The following is a 27,761-nucleotide window of genomic DNA, read 5'->3' as shown; positions in this document are numbered from 1 at the left end:
CACTTATTTTGTATCTTTTATGTGACATTTTAAATCCTGCCTGTATGCTAAGACAATGTGAGCATTGTCCTTCTCCAGATACTCTAAAGCAGCATCTATATCATACTTTAGACTGTCATCCAGATGATGTGATTGAATATCAACAGTGGGTCAGTACAGACCGAACACAATTACAAACCCTTACCTCAAGTGTAGAAGACTTTATGGAAATTTTAGTACAAAAAATGGAACTCCTCATACCCCATTCCTATACCACAAAGAAACAATCGGACTACCTCAAGCAGCTGAAAGAGAAAATAAGTGAAAGAGAAGTTATAGCTTTATTAGATTTCAGTGAAAAATTTTCCTTCCTTATCCAAAATGAAGCACAAGGATACCATTGGATCAATATTCAATGTACAGTTCATCCAGTAGTAATTTACTACAAAAATTCAGACAATGCTAATTTTAAAACAAGCAGTCATTGTTTTTTGTCAAATGATTTGGATCATGATGTTTCCATGGTGTATAAAACACAGTCCGAAATAGTCTTATAGCCTATGTTAAAAGACACCTGCCTCATGTAAAACACATACATTATTTCAGTGATGGTTGTGCTGCTCAGTACAAGAACTGCAAGAATATCCACAATTTGTGCCAACACACACAAGATTTTCAGCTCACAGCTTCTTGGTCATTCTTTGCCACAAGCCATGGCAAATCATCTTGCGATGGAATTGGGGGAACTGTTAAGCGACTGACATCAAAAGCTAGTCTTCAACGACCATTCCAAGACCAAATTACATCAGTGTCTAATATGTTTACCTACTGCAATGAACACATAACAGGTATTATCTTTCATTACATTGACAAGAATGATGTGAATGACGTTCGTTCGACTCTAAAACAACGGTATACTATGGCAAAGACAATCCCAGGCACAAGAGGGTTTCACAATGCTTCACCAATATCCCAGTATGAAATAGGAATGAAGAAAACAAGTCAGGATAAGGCATATTTCTTAGTTTTCAATTTCGCTACAGCAGCTAGCAAAGACCCTGGTGGTACGATATCAAAACTGTATACTGGTTGCTATGTGTATTGTGTGTATGACAAAAAATGGTTCGTTGGTGTTGTAAACAACATTGATAGGTCAGAAGAAGATGCTCAAGTAACCTTCATGCACCCTGCCGGTCCATGTGCTTCCTTTTACTGGCCTTCACCTCGAGACGATGTGTGCTGGGTTCCTTTTGCACACATACTCAGCATCTTGCAGGCACCATCAACAAGCAGCTCTGGCAGAACTTACAGTTTTTTGACAGAAGACTTGTGCAAGTGTGATATAGAATGGCAGCTTTATCAGAAAAGCAATGCAGTTTGCTAATTGCAATGATTGTGTCTGTAGATTCTAATTCATTGGCATATAGCATTAGTAAGCGATTATCGAGTACATTACATGTTGCCAGCAGAAAGCCACTATTTTTTAATGTATCTTATAGGAAATTTCTTTCTCTTTCACATAGTAACAAGCTCATTTTTTTTGTGATGTCTGCCTTTTGAGATACTGTCTATTTTGTAATAAAGGATGCAGATGATACATAAACATCAGTCATGTTAATAATTCTGTTATAACTTACAAACCATTCTAGATATAGCAATTTGGTGACAAAATTTGAATTCTCTAGAGAATTTTACAAAAGGAAAAGTGTTCTTATTCTTAAATATTGGTATTACAGTGAAATACAAAGCAAGGAAACACAGATACTGACCAATTTATGCTGTCATTACAACCTGTTTTAGGCCAAAAATGGTGACAATGAAACGTTCGATTTCTCAGGAAGTATTTGAGATTAAAATCTGAAATTTTGGTTTTTAGGTGGCCTTATGTCACCAAACAAATGAACCAATATTTATCAAAATTATAAAAAACAATGGTTACATTTTCAATTTTTGTTGGATGAACTGACATGAAATGACCCCAGAAGCACTCGGAGAAAATCAGTAGAAATCTCGTCAGGAATAATCAGGATCACAGTTAAAACACCAACGGAAGCGTCGGCATGAACTTGGAGAAACCAACAAATTACTGATGGTAATAATGAACACATGGAAAAAACCTACCAAATCTTGACTTGAATAATCAGAACCACACTAAGAAAACCATCAAAATTTTGGTATGAATAATCAGGAGAACGCGGAGAAAACTAACGCATGTTTTCCTAAATCAAGATTAATGAATTACAAAAAATTATAAATAAAAAAATTGCAAAAAAAATTGGCTTGTGCTAGACCTTTGTCCTTGCTGAAATAAGAAGTTCATAGACTGTCACTTCAATAATAACTTTTAAAAAATTTTTTACCTGTAAATACAATTTTTGCATCGATAATGATGAACCCAAGGAAAAACAATTGGCATACAATAATAAATGTTCAATAAAGTAAACTTTAACGCCTATTGAAAATTTTGAAGTAGCAGCCAAATTAGAATTTAGAATTTAACTTCGTCTAACAAAGTAATTATTACTAGCATCGCCGCAAATGCCAACCGCACAAGCCAGGCTGTACTAATGTCATGTCATGGCAGTGCTTGGATGCATCTCCCCTTTGGAACATTTCTAACTGTAGCCTATAAAGTCTACATAAAAAGAGAACTAGTGACCGACGATACAGCTCGAGGAAGAAGTCTCGACCCAGGGAATACAAGCAAATATGCCTTGCGGAGGCGAGAGTGTATCTGCGCACGGCAAGAGAGGGGGAGGAGGGGAAGTGAAGGAAGTTGGCACATGCTTGAAGTCTTGAAACGAAGCGGCGATCACTGCAGTTTCTCCCGTCCTTAACTGCCCGTACCAGGGGGCAAACAGAAAGTTCAAAGTCAATCACATCAGTTCGAAGCTCCAGAAAAAAAAATACTGAAATGAAATAGATTTCCTATGAAAGAAATGTCTCTGGCACCGAAGAAAAACATCTGCAAACAATCCAAATATACAAGTGAATTCTTCTTTCAAGTTGGCGACAGCATACGCAAACAGGAAGCCAGGAGAATTTACGAAAACAGCAATGATACTACTTCCAAACGATGTCCGAACAGGAAGGGAAACTTGGACAATTTCGCCCACGAAGCGGGGACTCGGTACTCCGCACTAGAGATGGTGGATGCTCCAATCAGGGAAGGTGTCAGCCTACAGTAGATCAGGAGGCGAAGTCAATTAGCATCTGCCTGGGACATGGGCCGCCCGCACCGCATCAGTGACCAGCGGGAGGCGGCAAATAGGCAGAAGGTGGTATCTCCAAAGTCATTTTCCAGTGAATACCTGACCGCATCTCAACTGTCCCTGCAAAGACAAGAGACTTGTGACAGGACAACGTAACTATTATGCCTATCAGGTTAGGCATACCAGCAGAAAGTAGGGATAAGGGTGGCCCACCGGCTGCACGGGTCTCAGAAGGCAGCATTGAATTATAGTTCTTCAGCAAACTTGCACCACAGGGAGAAGGCAGGACCATGACTGCATCGAATGGCATCCAGGGCGGGCCCTTTCTCCGTAGTCGACAGCAGCGAATAATTGTCAGCGCCCAAACGTGAAAGTCTCTCCCGGGCCAGAAATTGGACTAGGCGCCCAACGCCGTGCAGAACAGCTCCCTTAGATAGGTCAGTTGCACGGGGTACTACAGCATACAGCCTTCTTCCTCACGCACAGCGAAGGGTAATCTTCTTTGTTTCTAAGCTTCGTGTCTCGGGGAAAAGCATGACGGAAGGCGGTAAACAGCAACTTTAACAAACAAAAGATCCAAGAAGTCGAACTACACCAATGACATAAAAATTTAGGCAACATATTTCTTTAAATACCTGATGTGGAGTACCCTTACATTGAGATTAGCTGCCAAATATGTCAAAACAAGTACAAAATCGCCTACAAGGAAATCATGCTCAGCACTTGCTCTAAATTACAGGCTACATTATTCAGTATTACATTAAGTGCATCTGCCGAGCGCCGAATCCTTTGGAGGCAGCCCCCATTGATTCAAGAGAGGGTGTGAGAGTTACATAACCACGAATGGAATGGAAGGCTGGTATCTAGAAGCAAAATGGGAAGCGGAAAACAACTCTTCGCGTGTAAAGCCAAGGTCATTATCCCAAAGAGTCTGGTCTTTGCGTTAAAACGAAGTAACCACGCTCTTATTGACTCTCTCCGACTGATTTCCCTGCGGGAAGTAAGAACTACTGAAAAAAGGCTTAGTTAGCCGATTCAAAACACATGTCCCTGTAGTTAGAGGTTTGAAAGTGGAGGGCTTATCAGTAACCAAGATAGCTGGTGCTCCAAACAACGTTTAAACTTTTTCCATCATGGTTTTGACGGTCGACACAAACTTAATAGTAGTATAGGAATGTATTTCCTGAAACTGGCTTCTGGCTGTGGTGTCTGTGGTGTTTTCCGCCATCTTGGATTGTGACGTCACGGCGGCCATCTTGGATGGTTGTGACCTTGACCTTTGACCTCGACCTTGACCCCGGCGGCCATTTTGGATCCGCCATCTTGGATCCGCCATTTTGGATGACGTCATGTGTTCTCGAACTTTCCACCATTTTGTTTTCCGCCATATTGGATGATGACGTCACCGTTGCAATTTCCGTTACGGCCGCCATCTTTAACATTTTGTTATTTATTATCCGATTTTAATGAATTTTTTTTAAAAATTATAAAAATATTCAATTAATAAAATGTTAATAAAAAATAATTTAAAAATTTACATTTACGACACGGAGTTCTGAGTCCTCGGTTCGAACCTAGTGAGGGCAAAAAAAAATTAAAAATGGCGACCGATCCTTCCCCCATGGTAGGTGCTGGCAGACTGACTCCCACCACTTTTTTTCAAAGCATATATAACGTCACCTAGTATGACGACACGTCCACCATCTTGAAACTTGGACGCCATCTTGAAAATCTTTATTTATTATCCGAATTTAATGAAAAAAATTCCAAAATTCATCAAAAAATTAACATATTTGAATTCTGTTTGATTATTTCGATGTACGTCCTTGGTTCGATTCCCGGCGAGAGTAAACGGTCGATCCTTCCTCCATGAAAGCTACCTAGACTGATCTAACACCAACAATACCAAGGTATATATCGTCAACTGGTATGACATCATGTCCGCCATCTTGTCTTCATCCGCTGGAGACCACCATCTTGTTTTCGTCTGCTAGAGTGTGCCGATACCATGTAGTATGATTATCTGGTCACCATACTTTTGTCCTCAACTGTTGACATTGAACATTGACCTTGACCTTGAACCTTAACCTTGAACTTTGACCTTAACCTTGAAATTTGACCTTGACCTTGAAATTTGACCTTGACCTTGAAATTAGACCTTGACCTTGAAATTTGACCTTGACCTTGAAATTTGACCTTGACCTTGAAATTTGACCTTGACCTTAAAATTAGACATTGTCCTTGAAATTTGACTTTGTCCTTGTCGACCATCATGGATCCGACATTTTATGTTCAGTACATGCTACCAGGAGCTACCACTTGCTGGAGTACGCCATATTGTGTGTACTTGTATTATAGAGTGCATTTCCATCTGGATAATTTTATTCTAACCCGCTACAGTGCAGTAATCATTTATTATGGAGGTGCCCTCCGCCATCTTGAAATTCGGCCGCCATCTTGAAATCATGTAATAATGTAGCTAGAAAAGCGGGAAAAATCCAAAATTCATTAAATAAATCACTCATTAATTTACATATTGATTCGATCGATTCCCGTCCTCGGTTCGATCCCTGGCCGATACAAAACAACTTTAATTTAAAAAAAATACTAAAAAAGTGTTAGGTTTGAGAAAATAAAAACACCACAAGTTCTTTTAAAAAAAATTTATTACATAAATTCAATACACTACTACAAGTACAAAAAAAACACTGACAAATTACCAAAGCCTTTTGGATTCCTCGATTCAAAGTCTTCTTATTGTACGGACTAAGCCTTTTACATGACTTTAAATGTCTATCCGATCCGTTCATCACCACAGCCAGAGACGGACTGAAGTTCATAGCACTTATATATAGTCTCGTTAGCCGATACAACACATGAGTCAAATCAATAACCATGTTCATTATACGTCTCGGAGCATTTTTTATAATGACGATGTAAGCTATCGAGACGTGAAATTAGTTTATTGCACTTATTGCACTGAAATTGTATTCTTTGAACATTATTAGAACAACCGCTTCTTTCATGTCTGCGAGCATTTGAGGTGATAGTAAATGATGCACCACAGTATTTGCACTGATGCGAAGTACGCTCTTCATTAATTGAAGTATTCAATGCTGATGAAACTTCAGCTGATGGTGGAACAGCACATATAGTAGTCTCCTTCTGTGTTGTCAGAGGCGTTGCCAACGGGATCTGCTCCAACATCGTCGGCGCCGACGTCATGGTTCCCGTAGTCGATGGTACATCCTCCATCGAGTACGACGTTAAAGTCGGTAAAGATGCCATCGAAGTCTCAAGAACAGGCAATTACGCGACTTATGCACCAGAAGAAACAAACTAGGTGATCCGTACACCGTCGACGGCAGTAACAATCTGAGCGTCCTGCTGTCTAGGACTCGTTTATATACATTAACCGGTTTGAATAATACGCTAGTCAAATCAAGAACAATTTACTAAAATACTAGAGTCAAAACAACATTAAAAAAATAGAAGCACAATCAACAAAAAAGAAAGCACATTTGGAAGCACCTTCAAAAAAGGAAAAACAATAGGAAGCACCGACAACGAAAAGGCAGCATAATAGGAAGCACCGACTACGAAAAAACAGCACATTTGGAAGCACCGACTACGATAAAACAGCACATTTGGAAGCACCGACAACGAAAAGGCAGCACATTTGGAAGCACCGACTACGAAAAGGCAGCACATTTGACAGCACCGACAACGAAAAGGCAGCACATTTGGAAGCACCGACAACGAAAAGGCAGCACATTTGGAAGCACCGACTACGAAAAGGCAGCACATTGGGAAGCACCGACAACGAAAAGGCAGCACATTTGAAAGCACCGACTACGAAAAGGCAGCACATTTGGAAGCACCGACTAAGAAAAGGCAGCACATTTGGAAGCACCGACTACGAAAAGGCAGCACATTTGGAAGCACCGACTACGAAAAGGCAGCACATTTGACAGCACCGACTACGAAAAGGCAGCACATTTGACAGCACCGACAACGAAAAGGCAGCACATTTGGAAGCACCGACTACGAAAAGGCAGCACATTGGGAAGCACCGACTACGAAAAGGCAGCACATTTGACAGCACCGACTACGAAAAGGCAGCACATTTGGAAGCACAGACTACGAAAAGGCAGCACATTTGGAAGCACCGACTACGAAAAGGCAGCACATTGGGAAGCACCGACTAAGAAAAGGCAGCACATTTGGCAGCACCGACAACGAAAAGGCAGCACATTTGGAAGCACCGACTACGAAAAGGCAGCACATTTGACAGCACCGACTAAGAAAAGGCAGCACATTTGGCAGCACCGACAACGAAATGCAGCACATTTGAAAGTGCCATCATCGAAAAGGCAGCACATTTGGAAGCTCCATCAACAAAAAAAGGCAAAGAGGAAGCACAAGTTACGAGATCTAAGTCTTAGTTAGAAATCAGAATACAAGAAATAAAAACATTAAATTCTTATAATCTAAATTATTTATTTTATTGCTTTACATTATACAAATGCAAGTAAAACAAGCTATTATTGTATGTAGCCAGCATTCCTCAGTTGCTTGAGTATGAAAGATATTTCTTTGATCCACGAATAGTTTCCTGCACAAAGCGAACCATGTAGAAGTCTTAGCCGGTCAACCAACATGTTTGGATCTTTCCATGATGTGTAATCAATCTCTTCTACCACCATCTTCCTTGCACCTTTATAAATATTATGATCTCTGGTGTCTTCAGTTTTACCACCAACCTCAGGGTAACTTTCATGTTTGAGACGGTGATCATCACAAGCTTGATCAGATTTATTTAATATATCACGTCGTTTCCACCGTTTCGGTCTCAGGACACCGCCACATTCTTCGATCTTGGCAGCTTTAGGTGCTTCATCATAGTCTATGTCTTTGTCAACAGCCTCAGAGTCACTGTAACAATCACCGTAGAAGGAATCGTCTTCACCCAATTTACCGTAATAATTCGATGTTGATGATGTTGAAGTGTCTTCATCGTCTTCATGCTTCCTTTTTAGGAGTCCATCATTTTTACAAAGTAGGAAAGATCTACTATAATTCGGCTGGAATATATTCTCACTTTTCACGTTAAGGATTCTTCCATTGTCTTCATTCTTCCGTAAATCATCAACCTCCTTCAATTTAAGTTCTTTGTCGAGATCGGAAGAGCCAAGAAAATTATCGTCGTAATGCAGATCACTCTTCCTTAGGATAGTAGATTCATCGTTGTCCTCTAGCTTGTACGCAGGCTTGGCGCTACAAGTTCTGCCATGTCTTTTTAGGCTCTCTCTCCGTGTAAACAACTTGCTACATCGAACACAACTTATCAAATTGCGCAGTGGATTTTTAACACAGTCATTCTTCTCGTGTTGTCTTTTATTCTTTCTCAAGATAAACTCTTTACTGCAAAACTTACACATATGTTCTTTCGATACAGCGTCAGATCCCAAATCAGAATTCATATTAGTTACTGAGACTAATGCCAGATACCAATTGAGTGTTTTAAATTAGATCCAATACTTAAATAGAAATTTTTTCATATTTCATCAGCGAGAATTAATATATCTCATGCAAAAGTACTTTATGTATGTAGTTCTGCTTTTCAACAACAGATGTCGCCACATGTTGCTTGCAGGTAAATAATATTTAGTTCTTTTATGCGGGATGCGGGATGCTCACTAACGATCGCAAAAGAAGGATGGCTTCGCTAGACTCCAAGGAAAAGGAAGTTCGTCTTGCATGTTGGTGCTCCACAGATGTCTCATGGCATAATATTAATTTGACTGAGTAATGATATGTGTTAATTCCACCTGATAAAAATATTGCAAGTTTTGATTTAGTAGCAAGAATTATCGAATTAAATGTAACTCCAAATAAAATGACATGTCTCATTAGACAAAAAAAAATCCATGCAGAGAGCGGTTTCTCAGAATAGTCAGAAACACTTGAAGAAACCACAGGAATGATTGCAAGAACACGGGAAAAACCATCAAAATATTGACAAGAATTATCAGGAGCACACGGAGAAAACCATCAAAATATTGACAAGAATATTCAGGAGCACACGGAGAAAACCACCATAATATTGACAAGAATAATCGGAAGCACACGGAAAAACCGCCACAAGTTTTCTTTGTTATCATAAAATTACAGAAAAAAAATTTATAAATAAAAAAACACAACAAATTCAAAAACTGATTATGCTAGCTTGTGAACTTCTCATTGTTGAGCAAAGATAGAGTTCTTGTCCAAGCCAGAAGCAGTTTTTGAATTTGTTGTGTTTTTTTATTTATAAATTTTTTTTCTGTAATTTTATGATAACAAAGAAAACTTGTGGCGGTTTTCTCCGTGTGCTTCCGATTATTCTTGTCAATATTATGGTGGTTTTCTCCGCGTGCTCCTGAATATTCTTGTCAATATTTTGATGGTTTTCTCCGTGTGCTCCTGATTATTCTTGTCAATATTTTGATGGTTTTTCCCGTGTTCTTGCAATCATTCCTGTGGTTTCTTCAAGTGTTTCTGACTATTCTGAGAAACCGCTCTCTGCATGGATTTTTTTTTTGTCTAATGAGACATGTCATTTTATTTGGAGTTACATTTAATTTGATAATTCCTGCTACTAAATCAAAACTTGCAATATTTTTATCAGGTGGAATAAACACATATCATTACTCAGTCAAATTAATATTATGCCATGAGACATCTGTGGAGCACCAACATGCAAGACGAACTTCCTTTTCCTTGGAGTCTAGCGAAGCCATCCTTCTTTTGCGATCGTTAGTGAGCATCCCGCATCCCGCATAAAAGAACTAAATATTATTTACCTGCAAGCAACATGTGGCGACATCTGTTGTTGAAAAGCAGAACTACATACATAAAGTACTTTTGAATGAGATATATTAATTCTCGCTGATGAAATATGAAAAAATTTCTATTTAAGTATTGGATCTAATTTAAAACACTCAATTGGTATCTGGCATTAGTCTCAGTAACTAATATGAATTCTGATTTGGGATCTGACGCTGTATCGAAAGAACATAGGTGTAAGTTTTGCAGTAAAGAGTTTATCTTGAGAAAGAATAAAAGACAACACGAGAAGAATGACTGTGTTAAAAATCCACTGCGCAATATGATGAGTTGTGTTCGATGTAGCAAGTTGTTTACACGGAGAGAGAGCCTAAAAAGACATGGCAGAACTTGTAGCGCCAAGCCTGCGTACAAGCTAGAGGACAACGATGAATCTACTATCCTAAGGAAGAGTGATCTGCATTACGACGATAATTTTCTTGGCTCTTCCGATCTCGACAAAGAACTTAAATTGAAGGAGGTTGATGATTTACGGAAGAATGAAGACAATGGAAGAATCCTTAACGTGAAAAGTGAGAATATATTCCAGCCGAATTATAGTAGATCTTTCCCACTTTGTAAAAATGATGGACTCCTAAAAAGGAAGCATGAAGACGATGAAGACACTTCAACATCATCAACATCGAATTATTACGGTAAATTGGGTGAAGACGATTCCTTCTACGGTGATTGTTACAGTGACTCTGAGGCTGTTGACAAAGACATAGACTATGATGAAGCACCTAAAGCTGCCAAGATCGAAGAATGTGGCGGTGTCCTGAGACCGAAACGGTGGAAACGACGTGATATATTAAATAAATCTGATCAAGCTTGTGATGATCACCGTCTCAAACATGAAAGTTACCCTGAGGTTGGTGGTAAAACTGAAGACACCAGAGATCATAATATTTATAAAGGTGCAAGGAAGATGGTGGTAGAAGAGATTGATTACACATCATGGAAAGATCCAAACATGTTGGTTGACCGGCTAAGACTTCTACATGGTTCGCTTTGTGCAGGAAACTATTCGTGGATCAAAGAAATATCTTTCATACTCAAGCAACTGAGGAATGCTGGCTACATACAATAATAGCTTGTTTTACTTGTATTTGTATAATGTAAAGCAATAAAATAAATAATTTAGATTATAAGAATTTAATGTTTTTATTTCTTGTATTCTGATTTCTAACTAAGACTTAGATCTCGTAACGTGTGCTTCCTCTTTGCCTTTTTTTGTTGATGGAGCTTCCAAATGTGCTGCCTTTTCGATGATGGCACTTTCAAATGTGCTGCATTTCGTTGTCGGTGCTGCCAAATGTGCTGCCTTTTCTTAGTCGGTGCTGTCAAATGTGCTGCCTTTTCGTAGTCGGTGCTTCAAAATGTGCTGCCTTTTCGTTGTCGGTGCTGCCAAATGTGCTGCCTTTTCTTAGTCGGTGCTTCCCAATGTGCTGCCTTTTCGTAGTCGGTGCTTCCAAATGTGCTGCCTTTTCGTAGTCGGTGCTTCCAAATGTGCTGCCTTTTCGTAGTCGGTGCTGTCAAATGTGCTGCCTTTTCGTAGTCGGTGCTTCCCAATGTGCTGCCTTTTCGTAGTCGGTGCTTCCAAATGTGCTGCCTTTTCGTTGTCGGTGCTGTCAAATGTGCTGCCTTTTCGTAGTCGGTGCTGTCAAATGTGCTGCCTTTTCGTAGTCGGTGCTTCCAAATGTGCTGCCTTTTCGTAGTCGGTGCTTCCAAATGTGCTGCCTTTTCTTAGTCGGTGCTTCCAAATGTGCTGCCTTTTCGTAGTCGGTGCTTTCAAATGTGCTGCCTTTTCGTTGTCGGTGCTTCCCAATGTGCTGCCTTTTCGTAGTCGGTGCTTCCAAATGTGCTGCCTTTTCGTTGTCGGTGCTTCCAAATGTGCTGCCTTTTCGTTGTCGGTGCTGTCAAATGTGCTGCCTTTTCGTAGTCGGTGCTTCCAAATGTGCTGCCTTTTCGTTGTCGGTGCTTCCAAATGTGCTGTTTTATCGTAGTCGGTGCTTCCAAATGTGCTGTTTTTTCGTAGTCGGTGCTTCCTATTATGCTGCCTTTTCGTTGTCGGTGCTTCCTATTGTTTTTCCTTTTTTGAAGGTGCTTCCAAATGTGCTTTCTTTTTTGTTGATTGTGCTTCTATTTTTTTAATGTTGTTTTGACTCTAGTATTTTAGTAAATTGTTCTTGATTTGACTAGCGTATTATTCAAACCGGTTAATGTATATAAACGAGTCCTAGACAGCAGGACGCTCAGTTTGTTACTGCCGTCGACGGTGTACGGATCACCTAGTTTGTTTCTTCTGGTGCATAAGTCGCGTAATTGCCTGTTCTTGAGACTTCGATGGCATCTTTACCGACTTTAACGTCGTACTCGATGGAGGATGTACCATCGACTACGGGAACCATGACGTCGGCGCCGACGATGTTGGAGCAGATCCCGTTGGCAACGCCTCTGACAACACAGAAGGAGACTACTATATGTGCTGTTCCACCATCAGCTGAAGTTTCATCAGCATTGAATACTTCAATTAATGAAGAGCGTACTTCGCATCAGTGCAAATACTGTGGTGCATCATTTACTATCACCTCAAATGCTCGCAGACATGAAAGAAGCGGTTGTTCTAATAATGTTCAAAGAATACAATTTCAGTGCAATAAGTGCAATAAACTAATTTCACGTCTCGATAGCTTACATCGTCATTATAAAAAATGCTCCGAGACGTATAATGAACATGGTTATTGATTTGACTCATGTGTTGTATCGGCTAATGAGACTATATATAAGTGCTATGAACTTCAGTCCGTCTCTGGCTGTGGTGATGAACGGATCGGATAGACATTTAAAGTCATGTAAAAGGCTTAGTCCGTACAATAAGAAGACTTTGAATCGAGGAATCCAAAAGGCTTTGGTAATTTGTCAGTGTTTTTTTTGTACTTGTAGTAGTGTATTGAATTTATGTAATAAATTTTTTTTAAAAGAACTTGTGGTGTTTTTATTTTCTCAAACCTAACACTTTTTTAGTATTTTTTTTAAATTAAAGTTGTTTTGTATCGGCCAGGGATCGAACCGAGGACGGGAATCGATCGAATCAATATGTAAATTAATGAGTGATTTATTTAATGAATTTTGGATTTTTCCCGCTTTTCTAGCTACATTATTACATGATTTCAAGATGGCGGCCGAATTTCAAGATGGCGGAGGGCACCTCCATAATAAATGATTACTGCACTGTAGCGGGTTAGAATAAAATTATCCAGATGGAAATGTACTCTATAATACAAGTACACACAATATGGCGTACTCCAGCAAGTGGTAGCTCCTGGTAGCATGTACTGAACATAAAATGTCGGATCCATGATGGTCGACAAGGACAAAGTCAAATTTCAAGGACAATGTCTAATTTTAAGGTCAAGGTCAAATTTCAAGGTCAAGGTCAAATTTCAAGGTCAATGTCTAATTTCAAGGTCAAGGTCAAATTTCAAGGTCAAGGTCAAATTTCAAGGTTAAGGTCAAAGTTCAAGGTCAAGGTCAATGTTCAATGTCAACAGTTGAGGACAAAAGTATGGTGACCAGATAATCATACTACATGGTATCGGCACACTCTAGCAGACGAAAACAAGATGGTGGTCTCCAGCGGATGAAGACAAGATGGCGGACATGATGTCATACCAGTTGACGATATATACCTTGGTATTGTTGGTGTTAGATCAGTCTAGGTAGCTTTCATGGAGGAAGGATCGACCGTTTACTCTCGCCGGGAATCGAACCAAGGACGTACATCGATATAATCAAACAGAATTCAAATATGTTAATTTTTTGATGAATTTTGGAATTTTTTTCATTAAATTCGGATAATAAATAAAGATTTTCAAGATGGCGTCCAAGTTTCAAGATGGTGGACGTGTCGTCATACTAGGTGACGTTATATATGCTTTGAAAAAAAGTGGTGGGAGTCAGTCTGCCAGCACCTACCACGGGGGAAGGATCGGTCGCCATTTTTAATTTTTTTTTTGCCCTCACTAGGTTCGAACCGAGGACTCCGAACTCCGTGTCGTAAATGTAAATTTTTAAATTATTTTTTATTAAAATTTTATTAATTGAATATTTTTATAATTTTTAAAAAAAAATTCATTAAAATCGGATAATAAATAACAAAATGTTAAAGATGGCGGCCGTAACGGAAATTGCAACGGTGACGTCATCATCCAATATGGCGGAAAACAAAATGGTGGAAAGTTCGAGAACACATGACGTCATCCAAAATGGCGGATCCAAGATGGCGGATCCAAAATGGCCGCCGGGGTCAAGGTCGAGGTCAAAGGTCAAGGTCACAACCATCCAAGATGGCCGCCGTGACGTCACAATCCAAGATGGCGGAAAACACCACAGACACCACAGCCAGAAGCCAGTTTCAGGAAATACATTCCTATACTACTCTTAATGTTAAGCAATGTCAATAAATTTACCAATTTAGAAAAAAATCAATAACCACAAACGAGCAATTGTTGCCCTTACGTGAGTGCGTGAGCGGACCGAAGATGTGCATATGAACTACATTCCAAGGGGCAAAGGGCGGGTCGGTATCACATATCCCCACTCGAGTGTTGTGTGAGGGCTTGGACAACTGACCGTCGTGGGAAAAATGCAAAAAATATGCCCACTTGTACGGTACGTCCACCATCTTGAACAAATATTTATCATCATAAATAATTGAGAAAAAAAAATATTTAATTACTTTTAATAAAAATTTACCACATCATCTGCTGGAAGCAGCCATCTAGTTTTTTTTTAAGTGGAAATCGACATCTTTATTTCATCTGAGGGATGTAACCATTGAGTGTATGTTCCTAAAGTACCTCAATGTATGTGTACATATAAGGTCGAGTTTATATTCTCTAACAGTGTTGTTATAAATCTTATAGACATAAAATCTACAATTCCACATATAATCCAAAAAAATCCACAATAATCCACATACTCCACACATAAAAAGCACATAATCCACACAATCCACAAAATCCACACAATCCTTCGTCATTTTGTTTTTGTTCATGGTTGTGACAGCCATTTTTCTTAAAGACAATCATTTACGATATTTATATGCTTAGGCTGAGATATATCTTATCATATAAAATCAATCGCCTCATCGTTGCGGATTCAATATTAAAGTAATATATATTTTAAAAAATATTGAGCAAAAATTAATAACAGTTTCTTCCATGAAATTTAATTTAATTATTTACTCCATCCTAGACATTACACAATTCAAAACCAGAAATTTTTCAGTGTCCTAACCCACAAGTAATATTTAATTAAATGTATGTTCTAAGAATGATCGCGTTTTAGTGTTCGTTTTCAGAAGCTGTATGGAGGCAGATATTTTAAACATTTGCATATATAACAATTTCATTACAATTTTAAATAAAAAAACAACATACTGCCTTAATCGTGCATAATAATATTATGCTACAAACCAATATGACGATTTATATTTGTAGTGTATTAGATGTGTTCTCTTTCCACGAAAGAGACCATGTACAAAACATATTATTTTACGTTTCAACTTGATATCTGATTGCTTTAGTGTAGTGTATATGATACAGTTACAACACTCACCTTAGCATTTACCGTCTCTGCGAGATGCACTTCACATCACATAGAAATATTATATTTTTAAAAGTGGTAACAGGACTTTGAATAAAATAAAATATAAAAAATATTTAAAAAAAAAACACACACACAACTACACAAAATCTTCTCCCCTCGCTAACACAATGCTATTGAAGAGGGCGTTACCAAACCCCTTTACAGTAGCCTGCTCCGCATTACTTTCCATACTCTCCATCAAATGGTCTGTCCACACAAATATTTGCGCACACAGCTCCAAAGTTGATAGTTCGGGATACGTGCCTAATATCCCACCCACCACAGCAGCAATATCCTGTCAGAGTGGAGGTGTTTACTGGTACTTCTGCGATGTCTTCCCTGGACTCTTCGTCTTCGTCCATCGCAAGAGCTTCTTCCTGGTCGCTAGCCTCCTCCCAACTCGCAAAGGACTCATTCAAAACAATCTCCTCATAGCTGGCACGACACATCTAACTAGCTCTTTTGATAACTACCAATGATATGTCTTAAGGGTGCAATGGTTCAACCCTCCTTACCCTCTAGCTATTCTATTCCAGTCCTGTCCATGCATCCCAAGCGCACGCACCACTGACGCAGAACCTTTGAAGTTAGCAGATCTATCCCCTCCCCCTCACACTGACCCTTCCTAACCCATATAGCTGTGCCATTTAGGCGTGTCAACACATGTCACCAGCCTCCTAATACCATTTTATGCACATTCGACGAGCATCGTGGCCTCGTAACTAGTGAAACTAGTACAGGAATAAATGCAAATTATTTTTTTTATGTTTCATTTACTAACATAAAATTTACAACACATAACACTACATTATATTTTATGTAACATCAGTAGTTTTTATCCAACTGAATTAAGATTTAGCAATTCCTAGCCACTTCTTAAGCAAGCAATCATCTTTCTGACGTATCACATTTTCTAAAAAATATTCGTTTGGGTACTTTGTAGGCTGAATTTCTTACTCGTATAATCCTCCATGCATCGCCGAAATTCATAAATATTCTATGTTATAACATAATTCCGTAATTAACATGGAATATTTCTGTCGACCATTTAGAAAAACGTACAAATTATTCAATTTTAGCTCAACGTTTTCTTACTCCTAGTTTATTTGCATTAGAATAAACAGTTTTCATGAGTGAGTAACTTTTACATTAAGAGCCACCAATCCAATTTTTCGGTGTTTTCTGTTATTATAATCATTTAGTAATGTCGGGAACATATGAATCCACTTATAATTTCTTTCACATGGCTTCCTTTAGAGTACGATTAAATGTTTTAACCACCCTTCCTTTTATCTCGGTGAAAATATAATAATTATTTATACCAAACATGGCTACAAGGCTAAATGACTACAAATATACATCAACCACATAGAAAAAAATCTCGTATAAAAATGCGATTAAGTCATTATTGTATGTAACACGCACTTCTTATTTCACGAAGTAAAGACCGTGTTTGTTTGGTATTGGGTAATTTTTCGTCATTTTTGCGAGGCAAGTAGAAGTCTAAACCTATCGACCAATATGTTAGAATCTTTCCATGTGGTGCTACCATATTCCTTAAATATTTATTACTAATAGGTACTTTTAAGATCTCTGAGGTCTCCTGTTTTAATAACAGCCACAAAGTAATTAAAATTGTCATTGGCCCAAATACCATCAATAGCCTGATTAGAATAATTTATTTTAATGACTACTTTCCATCATTTTGGTCTCAACAATTTATCAGTCTTCAATCTTGTGAGCTACAAATTTTTCATCATAGTCTTCGATCTTTTCAGCTTCAGGCTGTTCTACATTGTTCTCAATTTCAGAGAGGCAACTAGAACTTGGTGTAAACATATTTTTGTTTCCCATGAATATTCTAATTCCTTCGTTAGCTCACAGTTCAAAATAATCAACAAGACGTGAGAGAGTACTGTTAGAATCAGGATCTTCACATTTCTCGTAAAAATTATAGTTGTCTAATATTTTGCTATCATTTCACTTCCTTGCTGTTATAGACATACCTTTCTTATCATTAATCACCCTTGTTTTACATGATTTGATAGACCTCAGAAGGAACGAGGATCATCTTACAAGTAAGTGTTTCTCATCTGTACTTAACATAGTTATCGGATGAGTAATGGATATTTTTAATCAAGTGATACCTGTATAAAATGTGCAAATTTCTTAATTTGTGTCAGGAATTCACAATACAAATAGATATATCTCTATATCACAAGGCTGTTATAAGAAAACCAGGAGGACTAATCATTCAAGAAAAAATTGGAAGCAAATAAATTTTAATTTTTTTAAACACTGAATCATACCTTATACAAATATAGATGTTCATTTTACTAATTTTCACACTCAATCCACATTTAATGAACACGCAAAACCTCGTAATCCTCAAAATCCTCATATTTCAAACACTAATCCACATATTTCACATATTTAAATACCAAGTGCAGAAGATTGAAGTGGTGATCTTTTCTCTTCTAGAACGACTCGTGCTGGTACAATCTTCTGGTTCTCGTCGATGCTGTAGATATTTATGGAGACACCAGGATTATGTTTCTCGAACAAAGTGATCTGACGAAGTGAGTAGTATGTAAATGTCGGTCCGGCGCCAGGGTCCAGGGTGAGTGACTGAGGTGCCGACCGCCATCTTTGATTCTGACGTCACGGCGGCCATTATGGATGACTGTGACCATGACCTTTGACAATGACTTTGACCCCGATGGCCATATTGGATCCGCCATCTTGGATCTGCCATCTTTTAATTGAGCGCCCCATTCGCACTTAATGAAATGTCGCCATATTGATTTTTTTCTGTTCTGCTGGAGGCCGCCATCTTGGATGTCGTCGACTTAGTTTCTGTTGTTAGTTCCTAGAGAGCGCCAGCATCGCTCTTGATTTTTTTTTCTGTTGCACTGGAGGCCGCCATCATGGAAACCATCAACTTTGTTTCTGCTGTTTGTTCCTAGAGAGCGCCAGCGTCGCTCTGTCTCATCGCATAAGGTCGATGTTCCATTACCTACCATAGCTATTATGGTCCTTATCGACATATTAAATTAATTTTTTTATTCAAAATACATTGGAAGCGCTGTGATTCGAACCATCGCAGCTCTGATCTCTAGGTTGGAAAACATACGCCTTTAACCGCACGGCCATCGAGACTTTTACCAGACTGAGAATTAAATAAGGTATATATAAAAATAACATGCATATTCGGACTTGTATTTTTTTTTATTTGAAGTAATAATATCATCATCTGATCGCGACAGAACCACCATATTGTATTAAGACGTAACTTTTGCAATTATCGTTAAGATCGCCATCTTGAAAATCTGTTATTTCAATGCTAGAAATTCCGAAAAATTTCCAAAAAATATTTTTAATATTGCCTACTTCAAATGTTTAGTTATTTAATCGATTTCGGTCCTCGGTTCGATTTCCGGCGAGAGTAAAGTAGTAATTGATTAATATATTTAAAAAATTCTCAAAAAAAGTAATAAAAACATCTTACACCACAACCGACATTTTGAATTTTCACCACTTGCATCAATTATCGTCATATCCGCCATCTTGAAAATATTTATTTATTATCTGTTTTTAATGAACAAAATTCCCCAATCCCAAATTTATTAAATAAATTTGTAATCTATATACCTACTAATTGATTCGATCGGTTCCTGTCCTTGGGTCCATACCTGGACGAAGCAAAAAAATGTAATTTTATAATATTAATAAATAATGATCAAAGTCATAAAATAGACTTAAAATCATCTACTGTCAGCCTCCAGTAGCCGTTATGTCCACCATCTTTGAAATATTTATTTATTGACCTAAAAATTCGGGGAAAATTCCATAACACAACAAAAAAATACAATCATTAATCTAAACATTGATTCGATACTTGGTAAGATCCCTGGGCGATTCAAAACAGCTTTAATTTAAAAAAATGGCACAAAGTGACTGGTTTGAGTGAATAAAACAGTTATTTTACAATTATAATATTTATTAAAAATATATTCTATTCTTTTACAAAAAAATTTCTGAAAGTTAACAATTTTATAATCATTTAGTTCCGCATCGGTGTGAAATGACTAATTCTATGCTCCAATCGGTTTATACTAGACAGAGACCAACCAGTAACTTTACTGATGTAGTCTTTCTCTTCTTGATAGTCTCAGGATACCGTGTTTAACAGATTGCTTCACATAATTAGAAATTTCAATTACTACAGCCGATGTCTTGAAAGGACTTCTTCTCTAAGTCCTCGAACGGATACGATTTACCATATAAACAGTCCAGCCACAAGTTATATTGGCAAAGAATAATATTTATCATTCAGCGTAATCTTAATGTTTCGAATTGAAGCTCCATCATTGTAATTTATCTTATAAGTGAGCATAGCTCTTTCATAGATCAAAATACCTGTCACACAATCATAAATTAACATTTTATGTAGTTGGTTTTTGACATGATCATTAGTAGTATGTATTGGGGCTCCGACGCCTGGCGCTGGCGCGTGGTGTTGGTGTCGAGCCTCAATATCTGATTATGACATCACGGCGGCCATCTTGGATGAGCGTAACGGGACACCGCGTAACGGGACAAGTAGATTACGGCGGCCATCTTGATTGACCTTGACCCCGGCGGCCATTTTGTATCCGCCATCTTTGATACGCCATATTTAAATCGAGCGCCCAACTCATTATGATGAAATTTTCGTCTCTGTCACCATATTTCTTCTGTTCCACTAAAGGCCGCCATCTTGGATACCGTCGACTTTGTTTCTGTTGTTTGTTCCTAGATAGCGCCAGTGTCGCTCTTGATTTTTTTATTTTCCACTGGAGGCCGCCTTCTTGGATACCTACGACTTTGTTTCTGTTGTTTGTTCCTAGATAGCGACAGCGTCGCTCTGTCTCATCACATAAGGTCGATTTTTCATTACCTACCAGAGCTATTATGGTCCTTATCACCATATTAAATTTAATTTTTTATGCAAAATACATTGGAAGCGCTGTGATTCGAACCAGCACAGCTCTGATCTCTAGGTTGGAAAACATACGCCTTTGACCGCTCGGCTTTCGAGACATTTACCAGACTGAGAATTAAATAAGGTATATAAAAAATACACGCATATTCGGACTTAAATTTTTTTTTTAATTTTAAGTAATAATAGCACTATCTGTTCGAGACAGAACCACCATCTTGTATTATAACGTCACTGTTGCAATTATCGTTACGCCCGCAATCATTAAAATCCACAATTTCTATGTTAGAAAATCGGTAAAAATTTTAAAAATCATTAAAAAATTAAATAATCGAATGAAATAATAAAAATCTTATAAACCACTGTTGCAGTTATCGTTACGGTCGCCATCTTGGATTATATATATGATGCATGTTTCGTTTCGTCCATCCATCTCGGTTGAGTACGATGTCATCGTTACACTTTATGTTACGATCGTCATATTGGATCCTTTTAATATTGCAATTACCATTATGGACGCCATATTGAAATTTAGACGCCATCTTGGAAATCCGTAATTTTTAAGTAAGAAAATCGGCAAAAATTCTAAAATTCGCCAAAAAATTAACTTAATAGAATTCTGATTGATTATAATGATCCACGTACTTGGTTCGAAACCGGTGAGGGCAAAAAAATAAAAAATAAAAACGATCAGATCCTTCCTCCACAGAAGCCACCTACAGACTGACCTACCACCAATATCAAGGTATATATCGTCAGCTAGTATGACGTCATGTATGCAATCTTGTCATCGTCCGCTGGAGACCGTCATATTGTTTTCGTCTGCTAGAGTGTGCTGGCGTCATGTTAATTTAATTTTCTGTTCACCATACCTTTAACCTCGTCTATTGGCATTGAACTTTGTCATTGACCTTTAACTTTGACCTTCACCTTGAACTTTGTCCTTGACCTTGATGTTTGACCTTGAACTTTGACCTTGATCATGAAATTTTACCTTGACCTTGATATTTGACCTTGACCTTGATATTTGACTTTGACCTTGACGACCATCATGGATCCGTCATTTTATGTTCAGTACATGCTACCAGGAGCTACCACATGCTAGTGGTCATTGCCACCATCATGTTTTCGTCTGCTGGAGGACACCATCATGTGTGTACTCGTCTTACCATCATGCTAGTTTTATTCTAACCTGCTACAGTGCAGTAATCATTTATTATTTCTGAAGAGCCAGCCATCTTGAAATTTGGGAGCCATCTTGAAATCATGTAATTATTTAGCTAGAAATGCGGGAAAAATTCCAAAATTCTCCAATGAAATCAATTATATATTTACAAATTAAATCGACGGTTCGATTCTTGACCAGTGACAGTTGTAACAAATTATTAAATTTTAGATTCTGTTTTCTTTTACCTTTCGCGGAGTTTATTAAGCATGTGGTAGCTCCTGGTAGCATGTACTGAACATAAAATGACGGATCCATGATGGTCGTCAAGGTCAAAGTCAAATATCAAGGTCAAGGTAAAATTTCATGATCAAGGTCAAATTTCAAGGTCAAAAATCAAGGTCAAGGACAAAGTTCAAGGTAAAGGTCAAATTTAAAGGTCAATGACAAAGTTCAATGCCAATAGACGAGGTTAAACGTATGGTGAACAGAAAATTATATTAACATGATACCAGCACACTCTAGCAGACGAAAACAATATGACGGTCTCCAGCGGACGATGACAAGATTGCATACATGACGTCATACTAGCTGACGATATATACCTTGATATTGGTGGTAGGTCAGTCTGTAGGTGGCTTCTGTGGAGGAAGGATCTGATCGTTTTTATTTTTTATTTTTTTGCCCTCACCGGTTTCGAACCAAGTACGTGGATCGTTATAATCAATCAGAATTCTATTAAGTTAATTTTTTGGCGAATTTTAGAATTTTTGCCGATTTTCTTACTTAAAAATTACGGATTTCCAAGATGGCGTCTAAATTTCAATATGGCGTCCATAATGGTAATTGCAATATTAAAAGGATCCAATATGACGATCGTAACATAAAGTGTAACGATGACATCGTACTCAACCGAGATGGATGGACGAAACGAAACATGCATCATATATATAATCCAAGATGGCGACCGTAACGATAACTGCAACAGTGGTTTATTAGATTTTTATTATTTCATTCGATAATTTAATTTTTTAATGATTTTTAAAAATTTTCCCGATTTTCTAACATAGAAATTGTGGATTTTAATGATTGTGGGCGTAACGATAATTGCAACAGTGACGTTATAATACAAGATGGTGGATTTGTCTCGAACAGGTAGTGCTATTATTACTTAAAATTAAAAAAAAATTTAAAGTCCGAATATGCTTTTTTTTTATATACCTTATTTAATTCTCAGTCTGGTAAATGTCTCGATAGCCGAGCGGTCAAAGGCGTATGTTTTCCAACCTAGAGATCAGAGCTGCGCTGGTTCGAATCACAGCGCTTCCAATGTATTTTGCATAAAAAAATAAATTTAATATGTCGATAAGGACCATAATAGCTCTGGTAGGTAATGAAACATCGACCTTATGTGATGAGACAGAGCGACGCTGTCGCTATCTAGGAACAAACAACAGAAACAAAGTCGACGGTATTCAAGATGGCGACCTCCAGTGGAACAGAAAAAAAATCAAGAGCGACGCTATCGCTATCTAGGAACAAACAACAGAAACAAAAACGTCGGTATCCAAGATGGCGGCCTTAAGTGGAACAGAAGAAATATGGTGACAGAGACGAAAATTTCATCATAATGAGTTGGGCGCTCGATTTATTATGGCGTATCAAAGATGGCCGATCCAAAATGGCCGCCGGGGTCAAGGTCAAATTGTCAAGGTCATTCAAGATGGCCGCCGTAATCTACTTGTCCCGTTACGCGGTGTCCCGTTACGCTCATCTAAGATGGCCGCCGTGACATCATAATCAGTTATTGAGGCTCGACACCAACACCACGCGCCAGCGCCGGGCGTCGGACCCCCAATACATACTACTATCATTCTTTCTCAGTGTTAAATCCTTGCTATAATAACTGTTCCAGTGATATTTTCATGATGTTAATTACATCGATCCAGAATCCAAATTAGTTTTTACGACAAATGTCAGATACAACCTGAAAGTTTATATGTAAATGCCAAAATTAAATCGAAAAGTTAAAATAAACTATCAGCGAGAATTAATTCCGTTTCTCACCAACAGATTTCGCTACATGCTGATTAAAAGTATTTAATTTTTTATTTGTAACGAAGTAAACTTTATTTAAAAAACCTAATATTAGTCAATCATAAACGAATTTCGCCCCTCAATTCTGAAACAATTGCAGCCAATTTTCTCCATCTGGCTACAAATTTAGCCAATTGCGCCATCTATCTACAAATTTAGCCATGTAGCCTATGTATTCTTATATTTAATTCACTTCGTTTCAGAGTATGAGGGCTGTATTCTTGCTGTTTATAAAGCTATGTTATAATGTAGCATGCAGTATGTATACTTGTGTTCGCAAGAGAAGGAAGGATTCGATAAGTCTTAAGGGGCAAGAAGATCAAATTTGTGTTATCCTCGTAACATGCTACCATTTCTTATATGTAAGAAGATAGTGGATTTGAATCAAGTGTCATCGTTATTATCCTTTTTTTAACTAACCGAAATTCTCAGCACATAACAAGTCGCGTGTATTAATAAACTATGATTGATTATTAGCTCAGAATTGACTGAAAAATGCTATGTGAAAATCACTTTTATTTCTAAATAAAGTCCCAGAGTCTCCATTTCTAAGAGTGGAAATCATCTAAGGACTTCTATGAACTACAAATAATTCAGATTAACAAAAAAAGTAAAATAAATATTATTTTTACTCTAAAGCATCAATAACTACTGGAAAACAAAAATACAAAATACAAAAATATTATAAAATTAAAAATTATAATAAACAATTTGTTATAAATTTTTGCTTGTGCTTGAAATTTATCATTAGGCTACTTCAGCATGGATGAGTACACAACGTATAAATTTAATCAAAATGTTTATTATAATTTATTATTTTAATTAATAAATTTGTAACAATAAATTCTAACTACTTGTGCTAAATATTTATCCTTGCTTTAGTAAGGAGAAATTAACCAGCTTTCAGAAATTATTGTTATTAATTTTTTTATAATAATTCGTGGTATGGAAAGTTCTGCGGAGCAGGCTTTATTAAATAATCTCCATAACCCCCTCTCCAATGGCATTGTGTTAGCGAGGGTAGAATATGGTGTGTAGGTGGGTTTTTATTTTTTATTTTATAGTTTTAAATATTTATCATATTTTATTCACTAAGAATTACTGTGAAGACATTCAAAATTTTATTATTTTCATGTAATGTGAAGTGCATTTCACAGAGTCGGTAAAGGCTGAGGTGAGTGTTGTGACTGCATTATATACACTATAGCGATCAGATAGATATCAAGTTGAAACGTAAAATAATATGTTATGAATATGGTTTCTTTCGTGGAGAGGGAACACATCTAATACACTACAAATATAAATTGTGATATTAGTTTGTAGCATAATATTGTTGTGCACGATTAAGGTGGTATGTGTTTTTTCTTTCATTAAAAACCTTACTGAAAAATATATATATATATATACGTAAACATTTAAAATATCTGCTTCCATAAAGCTTTATTAACACACAATATTCAAACATATTCCTGTTTAGAAGTGTAGTATGTAAATATATATACGCAAACATTTAAAATATCTGTTTAAATGCAGCTTTTGAAAACGAACATGCAAACACGATCATACATAGAACATACATTAATTAAAAATTACTATTGGTTTAGGACTCTGAAAATTGTCTGGTCCTGAATGGTGTAATGTTTAGGATGGAATAAATAATTACATTAAATTACATGGAAGAAAAAGTGATTAATTTAGCAAAGTATTTTTTAAAACATATATTTCTTCAACAATTTAATTCGCAACGATGAGATGATTGATTTGATATATGATAACATATATCTCAGACTAATCATAAAAATATCATAAATGATTATCTTTAAGAAAAATGGTTGTCAGAACCATGAACATAAAGAAAGAGGGATTTTGTGGATTTTTTGTGGATTGTGTGGATTGAGTGTAGATAGTGTGTGGATCATGTTTTTGATTGGGTGTGGATTGAGTGTGGACTTTTTTGGATTATGTGTAGGTTATGTGTGAATTGTATGGATTTTTTGGACTGTGGATTATATGTGGAGTTTTTAAAAATATGTATAATTTTGGTCTATAAGGTTCACTCAGGGGTGACATCCATCAGATGAAATCAAGATTTAGTTCTCCAGTTAACAAAAACTAGATGGCTGCCACCACAGATGATATGGTTAATTTTTATTAAAATTTAATTAAGTAATTTTTTAATTATTTTTCAATCAATTGCGATGATAAATATTTTTTCCAGATGGAGAACATAACGAAAGGTTCAAAACTCCAGAGTGGGACATTCGATGATGATGTTATAATGAAAAGTGCAACATACCGGAGTGGGGTGTTCGATGATAAAGTCATCAAGGTTATGTATTTAAATTTTATTAAATATTCTTTTATGAATTTTAATTTTTTTTCATTTTCTAGTTAATAATAAATTACGGATTTACAAGATGGTGGACATGATGTCATAATTCACAATGGCAGAATGTTCCATGAAAACAAAATGGTGGCCGTGACATCATAATTCAAAATGGCAGAATGTTCTAGAAAACAAAATAGTGAACCCAGATGGTCACTGGAAGTGAAGTAAACCAAAATGGTCACTGGGTGTGATGTAATCAAAAATGGCCACTGAAGTGACGTAATCCAAGATGGCCACTGGAAGTGACATGATCCAAGATGGCAGCCACAGATACCTGGATCCCGAGTCTTCCTACTGTTCTGCTTATAACTATGTGACAAAACTTCAGGCTATGTTGAATACGTTTGCGTTACGCGTGAGACCGTTTTCATGTTGCACGGATGCGCTAAGTGTGATTTTCATTTTTCAATTTGTCTTGAAACAAACTGAACCTTTCGTGTGGAGTTGCCAGGATCACGTCGTATGTATGTATGTTCGATTCGCTTAAGCCAGGAACAAATTTTCTATACGTATATAAATAATTATTTATAATCTTTGTATCTTTTAAGGATTATATTATAATTGGTTCTTATTGTTGTGACCTGAAATAAACGCCGTTTTGATTTCTGTTTGTAAATCAATTTACTGTATTATCTATACACGCCTTAATGTTCTGTATACTTTTATTATAACAAGTCTTCTGTAATTCGTTACTTTAAAAATTTAGCAGATGCCTAATTGCATGTTGCTATGTGACTCTAACTGGTGGTGACTTGTCGCTTGCAGCTGGTCACCCATTGCCTCAGATGCCAAGCGGCAGCTTCTACAAGCCCAAGTTCTTCGACTTCATGCTGGAGGAGTACCTGGCCTGTCGCGAGGGCGTGGGTATCATCGACATGTCCTCCTTCTCCAAGATGGAGCTCAAGGTGAGCGTTCTGCGCTAGAGTTCACGTTCCAGAGCGCAGTTGCCAGTCATATTTAGTTGATGTTGGTGCACAACAGATACTGGCAATCAGATAGAGGCATGCCAAAACACATCATAAATACAGAATATTTTCCACTGTAAATTAATAATAATTGATGTAATACTGGTAATATAACTTTAGGAATATGTTATTCTCTAAATTATCTGCAGTGTAAAGTTTTAACATATAGCCTAACTGTTAAGAATATAGACTCTTGTGATAGATGAACGGCTATATATATGTCACATGACCCTGTGTCCCTGTGACTGTATGCTGTGTCTACCCCCATTGGATAATATTCACGCAAATAATCAAGGCGATTAAACCATTGATTATCATACACGCGCAGTTTATTCCTACTACCGAAGTTTCATAGTTATCTAAAGTGCAATTTATACAGCAAACTAAATTCAGGAATTAAGTCGTAAAACAGTGCAAAAGTAGAGAAAATATGCCAAACAGCTGCTAGTCACCT

The 27,761-nt window shown here is 37.3% G+C and overlaps 1 protein-coding gene across 2 annotated transcripts in view; it reads left to right on the top strand.

Annotated features, from left to right (window-relative positions):
- The window catches only part of LOC134531578 (pyruvate dehydrogenase phosphatase regulatory subunit, mitochondrial-like), a 520,406-nt gene that overhangs the window by 391,353 nt on the left and 101,292 nt on the right, over positions 1-27,761 (top strand). For both annotated transcript variants that reach the window (XM_063367291.1, XM_063367292.1), the window contains one exon: positions 27,108-27,247. In XM_063367291.1, the coding sequence (XP_063223361.1) occupies positions 27,108-27,247 (140 nt within the window). The remainder of the gene's footprint in view (positions 1-27,107; positions 27,248-27,761) is intronic.

This window comes from Bacillus rossius, chromosome 5 (genome assembly GCF_032445375.1).
Source record: "Bacillus rossius redtenbacheri isolate Brsri chromosome 5, Brsri_v3, whole genome shotgun sequence".
Taxonomy (NCBI): Eukaryota; Metazoa; Arthropoda; class Insecta; order Phasmatodea; family Bacillidae; genus Bacillus; species Bacillus rossius.
Note: the sequence above shows the minus strand (reverse complement) of the source record. Positions and strands in the feature narration are given on the sequence as shown.